This window comes from Odocoileus virginianus, chromosome 27 (genome assembly GCF_023699985.2).
Source record: "Odocoileus virginianus isolate 20LAN1187 ecotype Illinois chromosome 27, Ovbor_1.2, whole genome shotgun sequence".
NCBI lineage: Eukaryota > Metazoa > Chordata > Mammalia > Artiodactyla > Cervidae > Odocoileus > Odocoileus virginianus.
Window position 1 is genome coordinate 23,959,441 of NC_069700.1, and position 23,567 is coordinate 23,983,007.

A 23,567-nucleotide genomic window follows, 5' to 3' on the forward strand; every position below is an offset into this window, starting at 1 on the left:
TCCGCGTGGCTCCGCCCCTTTCGGCCGAGTTCTCTGATTAGCCGCAAGCCAGCTGTCCCCGAACCAGTCCTCCGGTCTCCATAGTAACAGGGCTCCCTTCTCCACCCTCTGCCCTCGCCCGGGCTGGATCCAACCCCTGCCTTCTGTCCCGGATAGCCAGGACTTGAAAAAGACGTGGACGTGGGAGGAAGAGATGATGCAAAAGTTACCTAAAAATTGGGGCGGAGAAAAGAGGCTACAGTTAAGAAGTCGAGCAAGCTGCAAAAGTAACAACGGAAAAGTTAGGAGGTCCAGTGAGTGCCCTGTTCCAGGGCGAAGAAGCAAGACTTTGCCCTTCTCTGATTCAGGAAGGTGCTAGACAAAAACATGGAATTCATTTCCCCAACAGTGATTATAATCTTAGGTTGTGTTGCTGTTTTATTATTTCTTCAGTGGAAGAACTTGCGTAGACCCCCGTGCATATCGGGCTGGATTCCTTGGATTGGAGCTGGTTTTGAGTTTGGAAAAACCCCTCTAGAATTTATAGAGAAAGCAAGAATCAAGGTATGTGGCCTGAGCACAAGGGGTTTCCGGAAGAGATAATGTATTCTTTTTTATTTTCTTTCGTTACATCTCAAATGCAACGTTAGAATGTGGGGAACCTACCTACTGCCCTCAGTTAAACGATCTAGCCATTTATGAGTAAGTTAACTAACAATCAACTGTCTTATGCAAGACTTTTCTAAAGAAATAGGTTTTTATGAGTTGTGAAATACAAGACAGCTTGTCAGTACCTTTTTGGAAGTAGAAATTAATTTAAAAGTGCTAGTTACTTCATCATAGATTAAAAATCCAAAGTGTATATATATATTAACTAAATTAAATGATTGGGAAGACAGAAGTGTAATATAATTAATTTCGATTTATGAAAACACTTAATAAGTGAGTATCCAAACCAAGATTAACACCAGGCAGTTGTAAAAATGGCTTGCAAACTTGGTTTTTACAAATACATTGGGCACTGTATTTTCGGCTGGTGTTATTTGATTATGGTGAGGTCCATTTTCACTGCACACTAAGGATATTAGTAATCATTGTTGTACATGTTTTTGTCTTTAAAATCACTTTTAAATATATCTTTCAAAAATAGTATATTGGTTGCTGCTAACTTTTTTCTTTATTTCAAACAATGCTTCAATTAACCGTCTTGTGTGTATGTTCCTGTGTGTTTTCACTGTTCGTACTTTTTGCATTGACCTGATTGTTTCATCAGAATAAATACCTAAATGTGAGACTACCTAAAGGAGATTAAATTGTTTATATTATTGTGTTGCCCCTAGGGATTATGTAATGATTAAAGAATTATGTAAGAATCCTTTTTCTTTTCCTTTGAGTGTAGGAGATTTCCTGACTCTCATATTCTGGCCCATACTAGCTAGGTACCATAATTCTTGCTAGTTTGATAGATGAAAAATACTGTCTTTTAAAGAAATATGTCTTTGTCTTCTGTAGCCTTCCTTAGATAGATGATTTTGATAAATCTTTAGGAATGTTTCTGAAAGCTTGTCTCAGAAAGTCAAGCAAGGTCACAAAGTTTATTCTGTTTTCTTATAAAAGGTTTATAGCTTTGTATTTTACATTTAAGTGCTAGAGCCACTTAGAGTTAATTTTTTTGTAACGTGTACAGAAAGGATGAGTTTCATTTTTTTTCCATCTCCATGTCCAGTTGTTTCTGTATTATTTCTTCAAGGACTTTCCTTTCCTCACTGAATTGCCTTTTGCAGCATTTCAAAGATTAATTGACCATATATGTGTAGATCTATGTCTAGCCTTTCTATCCTATTCCATTGATTAAATGCCCACTCCTTTGTTAACACTAATACTACAGTTTTATAGTAAATCTTTAAAACAGGTAGTGAAAATTCTTTGAATATTTTGGCATTGATGTGGTATTCAAGATTCAGTTCAGTTCCGTCGCTCAGTTGTGACCCCATGGACTGCAGTATGCCAGGCTTCCCTGTCCATCACCAAATCCCCAAGCTTGCTCAAACTCATGTCCATCGAGTCGGTGATGCCATCCAACCATCTCATCCTCTGTGGTCCCCTTCTCCTCCCGCCTTTAATCTTTCCCAGCATCAGGGTCTTTTCCAAGGAGTCAGTTCTTTGCATCAGGTGGCCAAAGTATTGGAGTTTCAGCTTCAGCATCAGTCCTTCCAATGAATATTCAGCACTGATTTCCTGTAGGATTGACTGGTTTGATCTCTTTTCAGTCCAAGGGACTCTCAAGAGTCTTTTCCAACACCACAGTTCAAAGGCGTCAATTCTTGGGTGCTCAGCTTTCCTTATGGTCCAACTCTCACATCTGTACATGAATACTGGGAAAACCATAGCTTTGAGCAGACAGACCTTTGTTGGCAAAGTAATGTCTCTGCTTTTTAATATACTGTCTAGTTTGGTCATAACTTTTCTTCCAAGGAGCAAGCGTCTTTTAATTTCATAGCTGCAGTCACCATCTGCAGTGATTTTGGAGCCCAAGAAAATAAAGTCTCTCACTGTTTTCCATTGTTCCCCCATCTGTGAAGTGATGGGATTGGATGCCATGATCTTCATTTTTTGAATGTTGAGTTTTAAGCCAGCTTTTTCACTCTCCTCTTTCACTTTCATCAAGAGGCTCTTTAGTTCTTCTTCGCTTTCTGTCATAAGGGTGGTATCATCTGCATATCTAAGGTTATTGATATTTCTCCCAGGAATCTTGATTCCAACTTGTGCTTCATCCAGTTGGCAATTTCACATGATGTACTCTGCATATAAGCTAAATAAGCAGGGTGACAATATGCAGCCTTGATGTACTCCTTTCCCAATCTGGAACCAGTTGGTGTTCCATGTCCAGTTCTAACTGTGGCTCAAACAAAACCTTGTGGGCACCAGGATGCAGGGACCCCACAAGAGACTGAGCCAGACTTGCCTTTGAGTGTTTGGGGCTCTCCTATGGAGGCATCGGTCAGCAGTGGCCTGTTGTGGGGATAGGGGCTTTGGCTGCAGCAGACCTGGGAGGCTCTGCGTGTGTGCCCCGCCATAGAGTCACTGAGCCCACGACCCACAAACTGGAGAACAATTTTATCAAAGGAGTTCTCACACTGTTGAGAAAGCTCTAGGGCCCATAACAGGTTTTCCAGCATCTGGGGATCTGGAGAGGGACTGAGAACCCCCTAGGGCATTTGGCTTTGGAAGCCAGTGGGATTTGATTACAGAACTTCCATAGGACTAGGGAAACATACTCTTGGACAGCACAAACAAAACCTTGTGCACACCAGGACCCAGGAGAAAGGAGCAGCGACCTCACAAAGACTGAACCAGACTTGTCTGTGCGTGTCCAGGAGTCACCAGTGGAGGCGTGGGTTGACAGTGGCCTGCCATGGAGTCAGGGACACTGAATTCTGCAGTCTGGCCTAAGTCCTTTTGAAGGAGGTCTCCATTAACCCTACCATAGTTTGGCTTTAGGCCAAACAACTGGGAGGGAACACAGCCCCACCAATCAACAGACAGTTGGATTAAAGATTTACTAAGTGTGGCCCCACCCACCAGAGCAGGATCCAGATTCCCCCACAGCCAGTTTCTTCCAACAGAAAGCTTCCACAAGCCTCTTATCCTTATCCATCCATCAGACGGCAGACAGAATGGAAACTACAATTACAGAAAACTAACCCAATTGATCACTTGGATCACAGCCTTGTCTAACTCAATGAAACTATGAGCCATGCAGGCCATGTAGGGCCACCCAAGATGGACGGGTCATGGGGGACAGTTCTGACAAAATGTGGTCTGCTGGAGAAGGGAATGGTAACCCACTTCAGTATTCTTGCCTTGAGAACCCCATGAGCAGTATGGAAAGGCATTTAAGATTATTTACATTTGAATATAAATTTTTGAATTGGCTTGCCAATATCAATAATAAAAACTGATAGAAGTATAATTGGAAGTTTGTTAAGTCTATAGAAAAATTGAGGGAAGTTGACTTTTTAATGATATTGTCTTCTATAACTGCCATATCTCCCATTTGTTATATAATATTTTTAGGCATATTCTGTAGTTTCTGATAATGGGAATCTTGCCTGTGATTGTTAATTATTTTCCTGAAGTATTTTATGTTCTTGAGGCTATTGTGGATACCTTGAGGATATTGCAGAAATTGTAGATTGCTTTCACTTTTTTTTTCCCTCTTGGCTGCACTGTGTAGCTGTCATATGGGGATCTTAGTTCACTGACCAGGGATCAAACCTGCACCCCCTGCCTTAGAAGTGCAGAGTGTTAACCACTGGATGCCCAGGGAAGTCCATAAATTGTTTTCACTTTTGTTTTCCAGCGATATCACTCTGGCACATAGAAGATATAATTGTTTTTGTTCTGTATTCTCTTATCTTGACAAATTCACTTATTAGTTCCAGTAGTTATTTTGTAGATTTCCTAAGATTTTTAGACATACACAGTATATCCTACAAACAGATAAGTTTATTTCCTGTTTTCTGATCTTTATGCCTTTTATTTCTTTTTCTTACATAAAGAGAAGTGAAGTGAAGTGAAAGTCGCTCAGTCATGTCCAACTCTTTGTGACCCCATGGACTATAGAGTCCACGGAATTCTCCAGGCCAGAATACTGGAGTGGGTAGCCGTTCTATTCTCCAACATAAAGAGAAACTTCTAATAGACTGTTGAATAAAAATGGTGTACATAGATAAGCTTGTCTTTTTCCTAATATTTGGGGAAAAGTGTTCAGTGTTTCAGCATTAAATTTCTTATTACCTGTAGGTTTTTCAAAGGTGTCTATTTCAGACTTCACCTGGTCCATACCCAGAATTCACAGATGCTACCAGGGAAATAAATAGTGACCTAGTCACTAAATCAGTTCACTCCTATTCTCAGTGTTGTTTTAGTCCATTTAGATCTTATTGTTTCCCCAACTCTCTGATGCCTTTAAAAATATGATTTTTGTAATCTACCCCTCTTTTCTTTCATCCTACACAGACACAAAGGCTGTGTGGGGGGGGTGGGGGTTGATTGTTTATTTTACTTTCATCCTTTTAAGATACCTTTGCTGGTTACAGAGAACTACACTGATAAGTATCTTCTTTTTTTTTTTCATTTATTTTTATTAGTTGCAGGCTAATTACTTTACAATATTGTAGTGGTTTTTGCTGTACATGAATCATGCCATTTTTATTAGTTGGAGGCTAATTACTTTACAATATTGTAGTGGTTTTTGCCATACATGAATCAGCCATGGATTTACATGTGTTCCCCATCCTGATCCCCCTTCCCGCCTCCCTCCCCATCCCATCCCTCTGGGTCTTCCCAGTGCACCAGCCCTGAGCACTTGTCTCATGCATCCAACCTGGGCTGGTGATCTGTTTCACCCTTGATAGTATGCTTGTTTCAATGCTATTCTCTCAGAACATCCCACCCTCGCCTTCTCCCACAGAGTTCAAAAGTCTGTTCTGTACACCTGTGTCTCTTTCTGTTTTGCATATTGGGTTATCGTTACCATCTTTCTAAATTCCATATATATGCGTTACTATACTGTATTGGTCTTTATCTTTCTGGCTTACTTCAATCTGTATAATGTGCTCCAGTTTCATCCATCTCATTAGAACTGATTCAAATGAATTCTTTTTCATGGCTGAGTAATATTCCATTGCATATATGTACCATAGCTTCTTTATCCATTCGTCTGCTGATGGGCATCTAGGTTGCTTCCATGTTCTGGCTATGATAAACAGTGCTGTGATGAACCTTGGGGTTCATGTGTCTCTTTCAGATCTAGTTTCCTCAGTGTGTATGCCCAGGAGTGGTATTGCTGGGTCATATGGCAGTTCTATTTCCAGTTTTTTAAGGAATCTCCACACTGTTCTCCATAGCGGCTGTACTAGTTTGCATTCCCACCAACAGTGTAAGAGGGTTCCCTTTTCTCCACACCCTCTCCAGCATTTATTGCTTGTAAACTTTTGGATGGCAGCCATCCTGACTGGCATGTAATGGTACCTCATTGTGGTTTTGATTTGCATTTCTCTGATAATGAGTGATGTTGAGCATCTTTTCATGTGTTTTTTTGCCATCTGTATGTCTTCTTTGGAGAAATGTCTGTTTAGTTCTTTGGCCCATTTTTTGATTGGGTCATTTATTTTTCTGGAATTGAGCTGCAGGAGCTGCTTGTATATTTTTGAGATTAATCTGTTGCTTCATTTGCTATTATTTTCTCCCAATCTGAGGGCTGTCTTTTCACCTTGCTTATAGTTTCCTTTGTTGTGCAAAAGCTTTTAAGCTTAATTAGGTCCCATTTGTGTATATTTGTTTTTATTTCCAATATTCTGGGAGGTGGGTCATAGAGGATCCTGCTGTGATTTATGTCGGAGAGTGTTTTGCCTATGTTCTCCTCTAGGAGTTTTATGGTTTCTGGTCTTACATTTAGATCTTTAATCCATTTTGAGTTTATTTTTGTGTATGGTGTTAAAAAGTGTTCTAGTTTCATTCTTTTACAAGTGGTTGACCAGTTTTCCCAGCACCACTTGTTCGCATTTGTTTTAAAAGCTGCAGAATATTCCCTGAGTCATAATTCACTTAGTCACCTAATGATTGACATGGTTTGCTTTCTGTATTTCACTATTATAAATAATGTAGCAACAAATGTCATTTCTATGTGTGCAAGTATATCCGTGGAGTAAATGATCAGATTCAAAATGTGAGTGTATTTTTTATTTAATTTTTATTTTATATTAGATTATAGGGTTTCCAGATGGCGCTAGTGGTAAAGAAAGACCCTGCCTCTGACTTAAGAGACTCGGGTTTGAGCCCTGGGTCAGGAAGATCCCCTGGAGGAGGACATGGCAACCCACTCCAGTATTCTTACCTGGGGAATCCCATCAACAGAGGAGTCTGGTGGGCTATAGTCTGTAGGGTCACAAAGAATCGAACAAGACTGAAGCAATTAAGTACGCATGCACACGTTAGGGTGAAGTTGATGTGTGTTAGTTTTAGGTGTCCAGCAGAGTTATTCAGTTATACATATACATATATTCATTCTTCTTCAAATTCTTTTCCCATATAGGTTATTACAGATTATTAAGAGAACATTGTAACTTAGAGTGAAGTGGGAAACTGTGTTTTGAGCAGAGGAGTAATGTGATCTGATTTAAATTTTAAACGGTCACTTTGGGCACTCCATTAAATGTAAAAATAATGAATGTAAAAATAATTCACCCCATGAATTGCAGCATGCCAGGCTTCCCTGTCCTTCACTATCTCCTGGAGTTTGCTCAAACTCATGTCCATTGAGTCAGTGATGCCAGCCAACCACCTCATTCTCTGTCCCCCCCCTTCTCCTCCTGCCCTCAGTCTTTCCCAGCATCATGGTCTTTTCCGATGAGTCAGCTCTTCGCATCAGATGGCCGAAGTATTGACGCTGCAGCTTCAGATTCAGTCCTTCCAATGAATATTCAGGGTTGATTTCCTTAAGAACTGACTGGCTTGACCTCCTTTCTGTCCAAGAGACTCTTAAGCATCCTCTCCAGCACCACAATTTGAAAGCATCAATTTACTATAATGGGATATAAAAGTACGGGTGGTTGTTCCAAAAATACACATGTTGAATGTGGTACGGGAAAGTCACAGGAGGAAATGAGAATGAGGCTTTGAAGGAAGGTTATAATACGCATGGGTCCAAGACAAGGGTCACTGTGTGCTCTGCAAGGCCACAGTGGAAAGAACTCTTGTCAGTCAAGATGCAGAAGATGGAACAAGAGAAAGCCCTGTGCACAGCCTTTGTTGGGTTTCCTCGGGAAAGCAAGCCTGGGCAGGGTAGACAATTTAGGACTGATGACCCTGAAGAGTTTCTTGGGGCTTTGAGCTCTAGGGTTGGTCTCCAGATGCCCAGTGACTTTTTCTGGGATGATTTAGGGCAGGGATCAGATTGGCTTGGTGTGTCAGAGTTTAGACCAGGAAAGAGTTGAGAATATAGACTCAAGGTGGGTTGACTTCCATATGAAAGGCATGTTCCTGGTTGGCGGAATCCTTTGCTCTCTCTAATTATCAGCTAGCTCTGAGAGGGCCATTTCTACCCAGCAGTGAAGCCAGGGGCCTCCCCTGGTGGCTCAGTGGTAAGGAATCTGCCTGCCAATGCAGGAGACGCCAGTTCGATCCCTGGGTCGAGAAGATCCCCTGGAGAAGGAAATGGCTACCCACTCCAGTATTCTTGCCTGGACAGTCCCATGGACAGAGGAGCCTGGCAGGCTACAGTCTATGGGGTTGCAAAAAAGTTGGACTTGACTTAGCAACTCAGCAACAACAACAAAGTGAGGCCTCCAAAGCTGCACATCATGAATAAGAAAACATAGGTCAAGAAGACAAAAGAATCATATCAGTTTGGGACTTCTGTAAATTTTGGGTAGAAGCTATAAAATACTTTTTGTTAGGTGGAATTTGAAGGACTTGTATGGCTTAAAAATGATTAAAATATTCTTAGTGTAATGGTTCCTCTTCTCTTCCATTTGTGCTGCCTGTACTTTTCTTTTGAAATATGAGATTGGTTTGTGTTTAAATGTGTTCATTTTGAGTACTCTAAGAAAATAAAAATACATCTTAGTCAACCCTTTGTATTTTACCTCTGCTTATTTTAATGTATTCTAGAGAACATTCAAGAGAATTTAAGAGGCATCATTTGAATAGAAAAAGAAAAAAGAAAATGTAGCTAATGTAAGTGACCCTGTGAGGAATGGATGCCAAATAGACACCAAATCTAAAAAAGTACAATTGGAACAGTAAGCTCTTTTGAGGTTAGAGTTATGGGGAAGATTGTGGTTTATTGCCTCCATTCATAATTGAAAATGTTAAATTATAGTTAGAGGCCAGTGAAAATAATGATATTTTTTTCTCTCAGTAAAGTTGTGGACTCCCTGAAGCCAAACCCATCCACTAGAAGATGTTTGACTCCTAGAGGCTCCTAGGAGTCATCTGATAGAAAAGGCACAAGTGATGGTGTATGAGAGAGAAGGTGTCCATGAAGAACAAAGAGAGAATATGGAATCCATACCACAAGTGAAGGAGGGTGGGCATTTCCCAGGGGCAGGACCTCCACCTGTTAACTTGAGGGGAAGCATGGAGAATGGGTACAAATGGGTACAATTCTTTGCCCTGGTGGTGAGAAGCTGAGGATGCTCATTTTCCCCAGTGAGTTACAAAGCAGGAACTCTCTGAGTGGAGAGGGTTGGGCAGGGTGAACAGGTGAGACATTTTGGAAAGGGAGAAAGTGAACATTACAGAACTTTGTATTGTAGACATTATTGAGTGACCAGAGATTGACGGTGAAATCAGTCAGCAGTTTTCTTTTCCTTGAACAAAGTTCAGCCATAGGTTGCTTATAACCCTCCAGGTATCTTGAAAACAGTGTTGGAATATCGCAGTGTTTAACCTAATTTCTAACAATTATTTCTAAGTTTTATTTGCTACTGCCAGAATGGAAGGTGCAAACAAATAAAAATACAATCAAAAGGAAGGTTAAATATTACGACAGAATAAATTAGGATTTATATAATTAAATTTCACTCCATCAATCAAAATTTATAACTAATTACTAGGGAATGGAAAGCCACTCCAGTATTCTTGCCTGGAAAATTCCATGGACAGAGGAGCCTGGCAGGTTATAGTCCATAGGGTCGCAAAGAGTCGGATGTGACTGAGCACACATACATTATACCAAATCTTAATAGTTTTTATCTTGACTGTAATCTCAGTATTGGGGTTCTTGAGGAACTCTGTCTTAAGCATAACCCATGTCCTGTAACTTATCTATTAGAAATGCTCACTAATCTGATCTGTACTTATGTGTTTTCTTTCAGTATGGACCAGTATTTACAGTCATTGTTATGGGCACCCGAATGACCTTTGTTACTGAAGAAGAGGGAATTAATGTGTTTCTCAAATCCAAAGAAGTAAATTTTGAACTAGCAGTGCAAAATCCCATCTATCGTACAGGTAAACAGTATTTTCAGATAGCCCATTTGAAATACAGCATGGAATCCCAAGAGCACTTGTAGGTAACAAGCACATCTATCAAAAATGAGGCAGACCCATTATTTTATTCCTTAGAGTAGGGATCGAAAAGAGTTTGTGATGAGTTTGGCCTTTGGAAAACAAATTGTGTGCTTAGTCGCTGAGTCGTGTCCAACTCTTGGTGGCCCCCTGGACTGTAGCCTGCCAGGCTCCTCTGTTCATGGGTTTTTCCAGGCAAGAATATTGAAGTAGTAGCCATTCCCTTCTCCAGTGGAATCTTCCCACCCTAGGGGTCAAAGCCAGGTCTCCTGCATTGCAGGTGGATTCTTTACCATCTGAGCCAAGCCGGAAAAATAAATTATTGGCAATGTAAAACATCAGGATCTCCACAAGACAGGTGGAAAAGATAAGGTCACCTCATGGACGTTTCCTTGGGAAAATACTGGAATCTGCATCCTGTTAACAGCCCCCAAGATGTCACTGACTCTGTTACACTGCTGTGCATGTGTTTTACAGGCTATAGCTCTTGTTTGATCTCATGTTGCTCCACGTAAGCCCCTCTCCTTTATTTTGGCTGTGCTCCGTCTTTTGTTGCCGTGGAGGAGAGCTTCTCTTTGTGGCATGGGCTCCCTGGTTGCAGTGTGTGCCTTTAGTTACCCTGCAGTGTGAGGGATCTTAGTTCCCTGACCAGGGATCAAACCCACGTCCCCTGCATTGGAAGGCAGATTTTTAACCCCTGGACCACCAAGGAAGCCCCAGTAAGCCCTTTACTGTGGCATTGCCTGACATAATCCATAGGGTTATTAAGGTGAGTGTGGCTTGGCTTCATATAATTGGTGCCCTTTCTTCATCTTCAGAGACTGCTGGATTCAATTCACCAGCATACTTTCAGTGTGGCTGCCTTTATTTCTCCCCAGGATGTGAACATGCATGCTAAGGCCATTTGTCTTCCCAGGAATACAGAGCTGGTTCATTTTGCACCTGGTTCTTGTCTCTGCTTTCACAATGCCTGTGCTTGCTTCTAACATCTTTCTTTCTCTTGGCTTCCTTTTTTTGCTTCTTTCTTAGGTTCATTTTCCTATAGCTTCTTCTTATGCATTTCTTGCCATTAAGACATAAAAGTTTGTTTTCAAAGCTGTTAGTGATCAATAGCATGATTATAATTTTTTGTTGCTTGCATGAAAATCATAACATGTTGACTACAATTTTTTGACTCTTTGATGCTTCTTGATATTTAGACTGGCATTCCATATCAAAGAAATATAAATATTTGGAAGATCCTTGATCTTTAAATTTGCATATTCCTTCAGAAAAATATACCAACTTACCTATCAGAGGTATATTGAAATGATCAGTTTTTTTTTCAGCTCTGCCTCTCCTGGGGACTTTCATGTTTAAATATTTCTAATTAACAGGTAAAATATCTTAATATTTACTCATGAGCCAGCTTCCCATTCCTTTTTAATACACCTCTACCACATAAATGATACATACTCAAGAAATCTACAAATTATTTTTCATTAACTTATATGAAATGTAACCTATATATAATAGGATGATGAAATATAAAATTAAAAATTATTTTTTAAAAAAACTTATTTCAAAGATAATTAAAAAGGATTTAAAGAAAAATATAAAGGAATAATGAGTTCAAAAATTCATACTCTTTAACACCCAGACCAGACCAGATGTGTCATGAAAGGAGCATGAGCACTGAAACAAAGAGAACAGTGGAACGGTGTGGGGACTTCCCTGGTGGTCCAGTGGTTGAGAGTTCACCTTCCAATTCAGGGGATGCAGGTTTGATCCCTGGTCTGGGTGCTAAGATCCCACATGCCTCATGGCCAAAAAACCAAAACATAAAGCAAAAACAATATTGTAATAAATTCAATAGAGACTAAAAATGATCCACATCAAAAAAAAAAAATAAAAGGGGGTGGGGTGAACAGTGGAGCCAAAGCTACTCATGGAGTTAGGAAGATCCTGCTGGTGGAGACAATATTTAAGACACTTAAAGGAGAAAAGAAGTCAGAAGGAGAAATGTATATCTTATAGGTGTGTAACAGAAGTGAGGGTTGGTTGTCAAAAACAGAGAACATTCTGAGCAGATAGAACAGCTCGTGAAGATGGTGAGATGTAAAAAAGAGTGTGTTTTACCTGGAATATATATTTGGAGGGTGAAGACACTGGAAATAGCATTGGAAACCTGGAAAGAGGGTAGAAGGCCTTGCAAACTTTGTCAAGGCTTTCACCATCTCACAGTTTATGTTGAATCTTCACCCTTGGCTCTAGTTCCTGCTGATCAAGACACAGAGGGAGGTCACTGATGGTTTACTTCAAGACGTGGTTGCTTCTTTTGAAAAGTGTTTTCTCTGTTTATAGCATCCATCGCAAAGAATATCTTTTTAAAACTGCATGAGAAACTTTATATCACGGTGAAAGGGAAAATGGGGACTTTAAACCTATACAAATTCACTGGACAATTGACTGAAGAATTACAGGAACAGTTGCAGAATTTAGGTACTCATGGGACCACAGACCTGAACAAGTTTATGAGGTAAATCAATGCCTTATTATTTTTGTTTTGTTTTCTTTTGGGGGGGGGATAAGAAAGTTTGAAGCCTATATGTTGGACCTCAGGTATTATGTGATGGATTAATGAAATCTACCTTACTAACCAATTAAAAAATTCTATTGCTCTTTTAAATTCTAATTAATGAGCAGTTTTCATTTAGTACTTCAATTTGAAGTTAAGCAAACAAACCAATAGATCCCAGGCGGCACTAGTGGAAAAGAACCTGCCTGCCAGTGCAGGAGATGTAAGAGATGATGGATTCCCCTCCAGGGAAGATCCCCTGGAGGAGGGCATGGCAACGCACTCCAGTATTCTTGCCTGGAGAATCCCATGGACAGAGGAGCTTGGCAGGCTACAGTCCATGGGGTCACAAAGAGTCAGACACAACTGAAGCAACTTAGCAGGCACATTACAAACAAGCCAATAAAATCATTTTAGCACATATATAATAATTTCTTCTTAGTCATTCCTTAGAATTTTGTTTGCTTTACATGGATTTCCTTCATATAATTGGTATGTATCCATCAGAATTTTGATAAAGCATTCACTGCAATTTGTGATTATTCGAACAAGAGGACATTGAGAGGAGAGGGAAGAGGAGAGAATTGCAAAGTAGAGGACAAGATTCCAGGAGATGTCTATAAGACTTCACAAGGTGGCTGAGGCAAAGCCACCATGGGCCTCAGGACTGAGCCCAGAGTCCTCCGAGAGCAGAGATGCTGAGAAAGTGAGACAGGCAAGGACAGTATGGGGAGCCAGGTGGTGCTCAGTTATGTTCTGGAGCTTTTTGACAAATGTCAGGGTTGAGCACGGGAGCCATGTGAAAAATCCCCACCACGTGCAGGGAGATTTGGTAAACTGAAGTTACCGGTGAGGCACTTTTCCATCTCAGGGGGATACCCTGATACTGGAGGCAAGATTCAACTGTTCAGACTCATAAAGCACAACAACATTTAATATTTTGTTACAAGTCCAGAAATAGGGAAAAAATAAAAACAGAAACAACCAACCAACCAAACTTTTGACATGCCCAATGTATACAACAAAACTAAGCAAATTCTTGAATAACTTTGAAACTGTGACAGAAGGAGATCCTGAGAATTTTCTGTCAAGGACAGATAGCAAACAAAAATGGAAGATACAGTACTTAGTGTTACTAATCTAGAACATATTAATAATCTTTGATATTCTTTTATGTAAGTATTCCACAGTAATTTTATTCACTTGAGGGAAAACTTACTGATGACAGATACCGTAGACTTCAGAAATATTCACAACCTAAAAGCTGAGAGTTATGTTTTATTTGGTGGGAATTTTTAGGATTTCATGCCCTAAAACGTCAACTTCGGCATCTCAAGTTACCCTGAGAGAACTGCTTTGAAAAGGTGAGACCAGGAGCCAGGTCATATAGAAGTTTTGCAACAAAGGACAGGTAGTCTGAACATCTGTCAGAAGATTTTTATTAATCAAATAAAACCACATATCTCAGGAATTTAGCACTTTTCTATGTTTGGGAATATGCAAGAGTCTGGGCTCACTGAAATCATTCATTTGATAGGCACCTCAGCTCTCCGGGACTAATATCCCGTGTTTTCACATCTGGAGGCTCCTGGGGCTCACCGCAGGGAGTGGCTGCAGTCAGGGCTGCTGGGTGGCAAGTATTCTTTTCCTTCCTGAGTTTCCTCAGGGCTCACCAGCTCACCATCAGTGGTGGCTATAGTTGCTGATGGCTGTGACATCCTTTGTTTATTGATATGGCAGGAAATATTCCTTTTCTCAATACTGCATTTGAATTTTCAGTATAGTTCAAAGTCATAAGATCCTGGGAGATATTAGGAATTTGGTGACTAATATTGCCCTTGATTTGGTTATTTTTTTCTGCTATCTAAAGGTATGAGCAGTATCTTGGTTATTGTTGTTATTTGCTAAAAATAAATGCTTGTTGAAATTGTGTTGAATTTTTCTGTGTATCAGCTTGATAAGGACAGAGTATAGGGACAAAGTAGGTGATTAAATAGTTAACCCCACTAGGGGATTGCAAGTAGAAAAAAACATGGGAGGCCCCTGTAAGTTAATGATTACTCAAGAAAACAGATTTACGTAATCATGAAACCAAGCAGGCTCGCTTAGCAGTAAAACCATGCAACAGAAGCACAAGACATGCCCCAAGACAATACAACAATGGTGGCATGAGACCCTCATCCAGTTCAGTGAGCTCAGTAAGTTAGGACACGCTCTCTGCACACATAAAAAACAGCAATTTATGGACGTTGCTTGACCATGTAGGGACAAGAAAGCTCCCCTGCTCAACCTGCAGGAGGAACTGATGATGGAAGCATGACATCTGCTCAAGAAAAAGGTCTTCTCCGCTTCCCCACTTTTCCTGTGTTTGTAAAACTGTAGCCCAGTAAGTTCTTGGGTTGAGGCCTCCTCTGACCCACTACTCGTAAGCCTCACACGCATCCTATTCTAATAAATAATTCCTTATCTATCACACTGTCTCTCACTGAATTCTTTCTGTGCTGAGACGTAAAGAACTATGGTACCAGAGTTCTTCGGAGCCCACTGAAACACCACCTTAGTTTTAAGCTCACATTTATCAGGATCGAACAATACTTGATTAGAAAGCATTTGAAAATCTTTAGATAAATAAGACCACAGTTTTACCCATAAGTTATCTTGAGCACAGTAACCAAATATTAAAAGCTCTTAAGAGTGACTTCCCCCCACCAAATTTATCACATATGATTGCGTGCATGTGTGTGTGCTAAGTCTCTTGAGTCGTATCCGACTCTTTGATACCCCATAGACTGTAGCCCACCAGGCTTCTCTTGCCATGGGATTCTCCAGGCAAGAATACTGGAGTGGGTTGCCATTTCCTCTTCTAGGGGATCTTCCTAACCCAGGGATTGAACTGGCGTCTCTGATGTCTCCGCATTGGTAAGCAGGTTCTTTACCACAATCGCCTTGGCAGCCCCACATATGATTGTCTACCCCTAACATATAGCTGTTCAATAATACCTTCTTGTATCCTGTGCCTTCTTCTTTGGTCACTGGCTCTGACATTTTATGTGTTTCTATCTTTGCAGGCACCTCCTTTACCCCGTCACAGTGAACATACTCTTTAAAAAGGGTCTGTTTCCCTCAGATGAGAGGAAAATCAGGGAGTTTCATCAGCACTTTCAAGCTTATGATGAAGGTTTTGAATATGGGTCCCAGTTGCCAGAATGCCTCCTCAGGTAGAGAACTGTTTCCTGTATTAATTCCCTTTTCAAGCTCCCCTCAGCCATTCATATTTGTCACTCCTTTCTTTGTTCTAAGTAGATATAATAGCAGTTTAAGTGGAAGAGACAGAAGCTAATTCTTATGACCAGTTAGGGTTGTGTGTGTGTGAATTGAGGGAGGAACTAAAGAAAAGTGATGGATATTATTTCTTTAGTCTCATTTTGAGGAACAAAAACAAGAGGGGAAGGGGAGAATATGAGAAAGAAACGAAGAGTCTGTTTTGAGACCTTCTATGCCATTTCCAGCTTACTCTTACCAGTCATTCCTGCATTATCAAGTGTGACCTGGGTCAGAATCAGACCTTGTCCTTCTTCTCCCCTGAGGCAACAGTAGTTGTGGTCAATTGTATTTCTTACAATTGGCTCAGATAAAAGTTTATGAAACAAACAAACAAAAAAAAAGAAACAAAAAAAAAAAGTTTGTGAAACGGTTTGATTACAAAGTAATGTGATTTTTTTTTTTTTTTTAGTTTCTTGGCAGTTGGTCTACACTGATGACTGGTCAGGAAAGATAAAAAGCTCTTCGTCAGTTTGCTTTACCTCATTTAACCCAGTCACAGGTCCAGTACTAGTTTTTCATCCTCCTGAGACGGGCAACAGCCAGAGTAACCTTAGACTGAGCAAGTCATAGGCCCTGTTTTCTTATTCAGCGCCGGTCCTCTAGGAATGCAAACGCTTCTTTGCAAAAGACTCTAAAATGTGACTGCTTTGCCCCCTCAGTTTTCCTTGGATACTGATAAATCTGAAGGAAGGCCTCTCATGAAGTTCCCACTGAAAAAGAAGATGTTTGGAGAATTCAAATTCTGTAGACAGTGTCACTTTTCTGCTGTGATCTATTTCTCCTAGAGTGCTTTTCAGTTAATTTATACACATATTCTTTCTCACCTAGAAACTGGTCAAAATCCAAAAAATGGCTTCTAGAACTTTTTAAGAAAAACATTCCGGATATAAAAACATACAAATCTGCAAAAGATAATTCCCTGGTAAGTATTTCTTAGATTTTTTTGTGGTTGTCGTTGTTGCTGAAGATCATGAAATGCATTAGATACCATTTTGCCATCCACTGTGTCGGATGTTTACATATGTTATTTTATTATTACATCCTCACAACAGGGAGGAAGGAATTAACCCTATTTTCCATAAAGGAAAAACTGAGACTACAGATAACAAAATAACACAATCATCTGAGTTTCTTTTTAAATTGATTTATGGTGGCACAGTGGTAAAGAACCCACCTGCCAATGCAGGAGATATAAGAGACGCCAGTTCAATCCCTGGGTTGGGAAGATCCCCTGGAGGAGGGCATGGCAACCCACTCCAGTGTTCTTGCCTGGAGAATCCCATGGACAGAGGTGCCTGGCAGGCTATGGTCCATAGGGTCACAAAGAGTTAGGCATGATTGAAGCTATTTAGCAAACACACATTGATTGTAGAGTTGTTTGTGTCAACAGTCTCAGGTGGGATTTACAGCCAGTTAGGCAAAGATAATAAAGCTTGACAAAGCTGACTTTTTCCCCTGAGGTCTCCACCACTCATTGTTTCTCTCTTCAAATGCACCCAGGTAGTATGATATAAAACTTAAAGAGCAAGGCACCAGGAGTCACTCTTCCAAGTGTCCTGGATCTATTGTTCTCCACGTGTGGTCCCTAGACCAATGGTACCAACATCACCTGGGAAACCACTCAGGCAGAAACCCTGGGAGCCTAGCCATCTGTGGTTTGATGCACCTTCCAGATGGTTCTGATGCTTGCTAATGCATGGTTCTCCATCCTGACCGCTCATTAGAACCCCTGGAAGCTTTGGAAAATTACCCGATTCTCCAGACTCACCCTGGGAGGCTGAGCGTCCTTTTGGCCTGAACTGCCTGGACACAGATTCAGTCACTGCTCTGTGACCTTGGGTGTGGTACCTAGCCTCTTGGTGTCAGTTTTGTCACCTACTTCTTAGAGTTGTGGGATCCATGCGTTAGTATTTGGAAAGCACTTGAAACAGAATAAAGACTATGTAAGAGTTTATCATTGTTATCCTCACTGAAGAAATCACTTCTTATCTTTTAGCACTTAAAGATGACATCAGACGTTTTTGTTCGTTTGCTTTTAGTTAACAATAGCAAGTGTTATTTTCAACAACTCTGCTTAACACTGGAGGGAAAGTTCACTTTAGGAAAAAAAAAATGAATGTGTGAATGTTTGGGGATCTCCCTCCCAAATGAAGGGGATAGAAAGTTAGACTGGGTACCAGGACAGCTGGAGTATTAAATTCTTTAATGCAAACAACCTTTGCTGTGTATCATAAGCCCTCATTATATTCTGCAAGGCATTTCTGAAAAGACAGAAAAGGGGAAAAATCACATTGCCTTTTATTTTCTTAAATTAATAAAAAATAATAATACAGTAAAGTACAAACAAGATAATAATCACCATATACAGATTATTCAGAATTAAACAGTCAACAGTTAGCCAAAAGGAAAGGAAGTTAGACTAGGATACCCTTCACTGACAGACTTTGCCTCCGCTAAGAATTCTATTTTACAAACAGATCTAGACAAACACATTGTTCTTTGCATTATTTTCCGGAATTTAGAGGTAAAGTCATGTGTATATAAAAGCTAGACCCAAGTAGATCTATAATCTAGGAGCCTAGAAAACAGGGGTTTTAATGCCCCAGTTAAAACTTCCCGGGATTCCCTTGTGGCTCAGCTGGTACAGAATCCACCTGCAATGCGGGAGACCTGGGTTCAATCCCTGGATTGGGAAGATCCCCTGGAGACAGGAAAGGCTACGCACTCCAGTATTCTGGCCTGGAGAATTCCATGGACTGTATAGTCCATGGAGTAGCAAAGAATCAGACACGACTGAGTGACTTTCACTTCACTTCACTTAAAACTCCCCACTGATAATAATTCTAGAATAGCATTTATTTTTCTTACCCTGAAGAAATGAGGCACTTTAATCATAAGTACTTGAACTCCCTCTTTGAATAAAGACACATTTTGAACTTTGGTGAAGCTTATTCAGTGTTTATGGCTGGGACAGAATTCAGTTTGAACACTCGTGAGCTGTGTGACTTCATTTTTTAAAAAAAGGCCCTTTCTAAATGAGAGATGCAATCTGCTGGATCACAGAGGTCATGGAGGTGGATCCGGCAACTTTATGGGTCGTGGAGGAAACTTTGGAGGTGGTGGAGGTAACTTTGGCCATGGTGGAAACTTTGGTGGAAGAGGGGGCTATTGTGGTGGAGGTGGTGGCAACAGAAGGGAGTTATGGAGGAGGTGATGGTGGATACAATGGATTTGGAGGTGATGGTGGCAACTATGGCGGTGGTCCTGGTTATAGTAGTAGAGGAGGTTACGGTAGTGGTGGACCAGGATATGGAAACCAAGGTGGTGGATATGGTGGCGGTGGTGGAGGATATGATGGTTACAATGAAGGAGGAAGTTTTGGAGGTAACTATGGTGGTGGTGGAAACTATAATGATTTTGGAAATTACAATGGATAACAGCAATCAAATTATGGACCCATGAAAGGGGGCGGTTTTGGTGGAAGAAGCTCGAGCAGTCCCTATGGTGGTGGTTATGGATCTGGTGGTGGAAGTGGTGGATATGGTAGCAGAAGGTTCTAAAAACTCAGAAAAGGACTACAGTTCTTCCAGAAGAGAGGGCGAAGAGTTGTCAGGAAAGCTACAGGTTACTTTGAGACAGTTATCCCAAATGCGTTAGAGGAACTGTAAAAATCTGCCACAGAAGGAATGATGATCCATAGTCAGAAAAGTTACTGCAGCTTAAACAGGAAACCCTTCTTGTTCAGGACTGTCATAGCCACAGTTTGCAAAGAGTGCAGCTATTGATTAATGCAACGTATTGTCAATTAGATGTACATTCCTGAGGTCTTTTATCTGTTGTAGCTTTGTCTTTTTCTTTTCATTACATCAGGTATATTGCCCTGTAAATTGTGGTAGTGGTACTGGGAATGAAAAATTAGGGAATTTTTAACTCAAAAAAAAATTTTTTTTTGTTTCTGTTTTCCTCCAGCAGTATTCACACAGAGTTTATGTCTTTATACCAACAATCTTTTAAAAACGTGGGCTAAGAAGAAAATAAAAGATTTTGTTGTCTTTTACTGTATAAGTAGATTTCAATGACTTAGGGATTTTTTTGTGGTTTTTTTTGGCTGCACCAAGTCTTAGCGGTAGCATATGGGCTCTAGTTCCCTGACCAGGGATTGAATCCGGGCCTCTGCATTGGGAGCACAGAGTCTTAATCACTGGACCACCAGGGAAGTCCCTCAATGGCCTAGTTAAGCAAAAGACTAGAAGAAGATTTTTTATTTTAAGATTATACACACTCTTATCACATCATAATTTTATCATATTTTAACATGAATGACTTCTCCCATGTTATTCTAGATATATATTAAACTAATGTTTTTATTTAAGGCTGTGCCACAGAATAGCCTGTCAAGAGAATGAAATATATCTGTAGGATTTTCAATGAAATATTAACTTTGTACCATAGCAACTTGCATTGTAAGTCTGATAGAAATCAAGAGTAAATGAAATTTATACTTAAATTATTTTCAAACCTGCTAAGCCATTGTTATAAAAACAATAAGACATCACTAACATTTATCGGGTGCTTACTGTGTCCCAGGCATAGTATTACACATTTCACAAATTCATTACTCATTTATTTTTCACAGCAACTTTAATACCTGGAAAACAGGGATTGTTAAAACCAGAAAGCCAGGGTTAATCACTTTTGAAACATTACATTCTTTGTAAGTAACAGGAACAGCCTCTGGTCATGTGTTTACTTTGATAGTGATGTAATTGGTGTTTTCCATGTTATAGAATCTGAAGAAAAACCACTGCATTGTAGTGTAGTGCCCTTCTCCAGATCCCTAATCCATGAGTTAAGGATTGAGTCTCAGGGGCAGCATAGCCCTAGTGGCTAAGATTGTCCCAAAGGGCTTTCCTGGAGGCTCAGATGGTAAAGAAAAGAATCTGCCTGCAATGCAGGAAACCTGAGTTCGATCCCTGGGTTGGAAAGATTCCCTGGAGAAGGGAATGGCTACACCCACTCCAGTATTCTTGCCTGGAGAATTCCATGGACAGAGGAGCCTGGCAGGCTACAGTCCATGGGGTCTCACCAACAGTCAGACATGACTGAGCGACTTTCAAAAGGCAGATAGACTAGTCGCTAAGATTGTGGGCACTGGAGCCAGGGGCCAGACTCCCAGGATTCAGTCCCAGCTCAACCAGTGACGATCTGTGTGTCTCTAGCAAAGTTTCCCAACTTAATTGTGCCTTCATTTCCTCAAATGTAAAACAGTGAAGATAACAGATCTACTCCTTGGAGCTGGGGTGAGCGTTGAATGCTTAGATCCATGGGAAGCCCTTAAAACAGTACTTGTCTTCCAAATCAGTGACTAGACTTTAGCTATTATTATTTCTATTGCCTATTTAAGATTCACAGTGCACAAGTAAGTTTAATGAAAATGTTACAATGTCTGAGTTTCTTCATGGTAATGGAGATGACCATTGGCAGAGGCAAATCTGGGTAACCTTCCAATGAAGGAAATGCTTTCATGGAATTTGTGTGATGACCTGAGAACAGCCACAGTAGGTGGCCTTGGATGTAGCCCTGATCTGACCTGGCACCGTCCATGTCAAATGTCAGTTCTCTGCATAGTTTTAGAGTATTGCAATATTTATACTGTTTTGGACTCAACCAAGATGCCCTTCAATAGGTAAGTGGATAAACGGATAAACTGTGCTACCTACAGAGAATAGAGTATTAGTGCTTAAAAGAAATGAGCTATCAAGCCATGAAAAGGCTTGGAGGAACCATAAATGCATATTACTATGTGAAAGAAGCTAATATAAGCAGACTACGTACTGTCTGATTCCAATTATGTGACATTTTGGAAAAGGCAAAACTATGAAGAAAGTAGAAAGATCCGCGTGGTTGTTAGGGACTGGACAGAGATTAATAGACAGAGCTTAGAGGATGTTTTAGGGACATGAAAATACTCTGTGTGATATTGTAATGATAATAGATGTCATTATGCATTTGTCCAAGGCCACAGGGTTTACAACACCAAGAATGAATCCTAAGGTAAGCTATACACTTTAGATGATTATGATATATCCATTTAGTTTCATCCTTGGTAAAAAAAAAATGTACAGTTCTGGTAAGTGATGCTGATGACTGGTGAAGGTTACGCAGATGTGGGGGTAAGGGTTATATGAGAAATTTCTGTACTCTCCTCTCAGTTTTATTGTAAACCTACAACTGCTCTAAAAAAATAAAGTGTTTAAAAAAATTAAGCTGGGACTTGAACCAATGTGGTAAGAGTGTTGAACCCCAGAGTCCCTACTTCCAATTACTATTCTACCAGTAAGTATGTAAATCCCTTAGCATGCCTGAAATCGCAAACCTAAGAATAGCAAAAATCGTATCTTTCTGATTTAAGAAAAATGTTCTTTTCAGATTAAAGAAAGGTGATCTTTATTAACATCAGTCTTGGTCACATAGCTCTGGTTTGACAATATTTTTTTTTTTTTGCTTTAAACAGACAGTCATGCAGGCTGTACTGGATCTCCTAGAGATGGAAGCAAATGAACAGAAGAGTCCCAATTATGGGCTCTTACTACTTTGGGCTTCTCTGTCCAATACTGTCCCTGTAAGTATGTTAGTAAAGGAAGGCATGCATTTCAGTCTGCTGTACTTTCAGTTTTTCCCTTCATTTTCCTGCCTTTCTTGCAATTTATTTATTTATTCATTTATTTTTGGCAGGGTCGCATCTTTGTTGCTATGTGGGCTTTTCTCTAGTTGCAGTGCATGGGCTTCTCGTTGCAGTGGCTTCCCTTGCTGCGGAGCAGAGGCTCCAGCATGCAGGCTTCAGCAGCTCCCAGACTCTAGAGCACAAGCTCAGAAGTTGTGGTGCACGGGCTTCGTTGCTCCACGGCCTGTGGGATCTTCCTGGACCAGGGATGGTACCTGTATCACCTGCATTGGCAGGTGGATTCTTTACCACTGAGCCACTAGGGAATTTAAAAAAAAAAAATTTTTTTTTTTTTCCCCACTTGTTATGGGGAAGAAAATGACTGTCTTGGATTTGGTTGCGAGATAGGAAAACAAAACTGAGTGCCTAAGGAAATCTGTTAAGATCACAAAGGAGGACAGCAGAAATCTGAAGTGCTTTCTGTTCTTCGTAAGGCAGCATGTAAGAGCCTAAGGGAAAAATTTGCACTTTTGGGTCAGATGTGACAACACCGGTGTATGGAGCACTTTCTGTACTTTCCGCGTTGGGCAACATGCTTAATGTCGGTGCTGCAAAGATGAGTAAGTCTTGACCCCTGCCATTTATTGGGGGGAGAGTGAAATGGGTAGTTCAGTTAAAATTGGGCTGAATCCAAGTGTCCTAGCCACAGCATAGGATCTCATGGAGGTAATGGAGCTCTCTGATCCTCCATTCCCTTATTGGTAGAAAAGGATAGTAAAACTCCTAGTATGGTCCTATATTTGAGCCTTTTAATAATCCATAACCCTCATTTCTCTACAAGATTATTGAGAGGATTCAGTGAGACAAACCAGCTGCTACCTAGGGATCATGAGTTCTTTGTCTTCCCTTGAACCCATTCTTCTGTGTATCCTTCCTGTTGGCATGATGTAGACCTGGAAGCTTCCC

The 23,567-nt window shown here is 40.5% G+C and overlaps 1 protein-coding gene across 5 annotated transcripts in view; it reads left to right on the forward strand.

The window, feature by feature from the left end:
- The window catches only part of CYP39A1 (cytochrome P450 family 39 subfamily A member 1), a 95,361-nt gene that overhangs the window by 11,789 nt on the left and 60,005 nt on the right, over positions 1–23,567 (forward strand). The window contains exons 1-6 of one of the 5 annotated variants that reach the window (XM_070456342.1): positions 7–543; positions 9,864–9,999; positions 12,400–12,574; positions 15,682–15,831; positions 16,766–16,859; positions 22,452–22,559. In XM_070456342.1, coding sequence (XP_070312443.1) covers positions 367–543; positions 9,864–9,999; positions 12,400–12,574; positions 15,682–15,831; positions 16,766–16,859; positions 22,452–22,559 — 840 coding nt within the window. In that variant the 5' untranslated portion in view covers positions 7–366. Of the gene's footprint in view, positions 1–6; positions 544–9,863; positions 10,000–12,399; positions 12,575–15,681; positions 15,832–16,765; positions 16,860–22,451; positions 22,560–23,567 lie in introns of those variants that run through there. The other 4 variants (XM_070456339.1, XM_070456338.1, XM_070456340.1 and 1 more) reach the window with 4 other exon arrangements.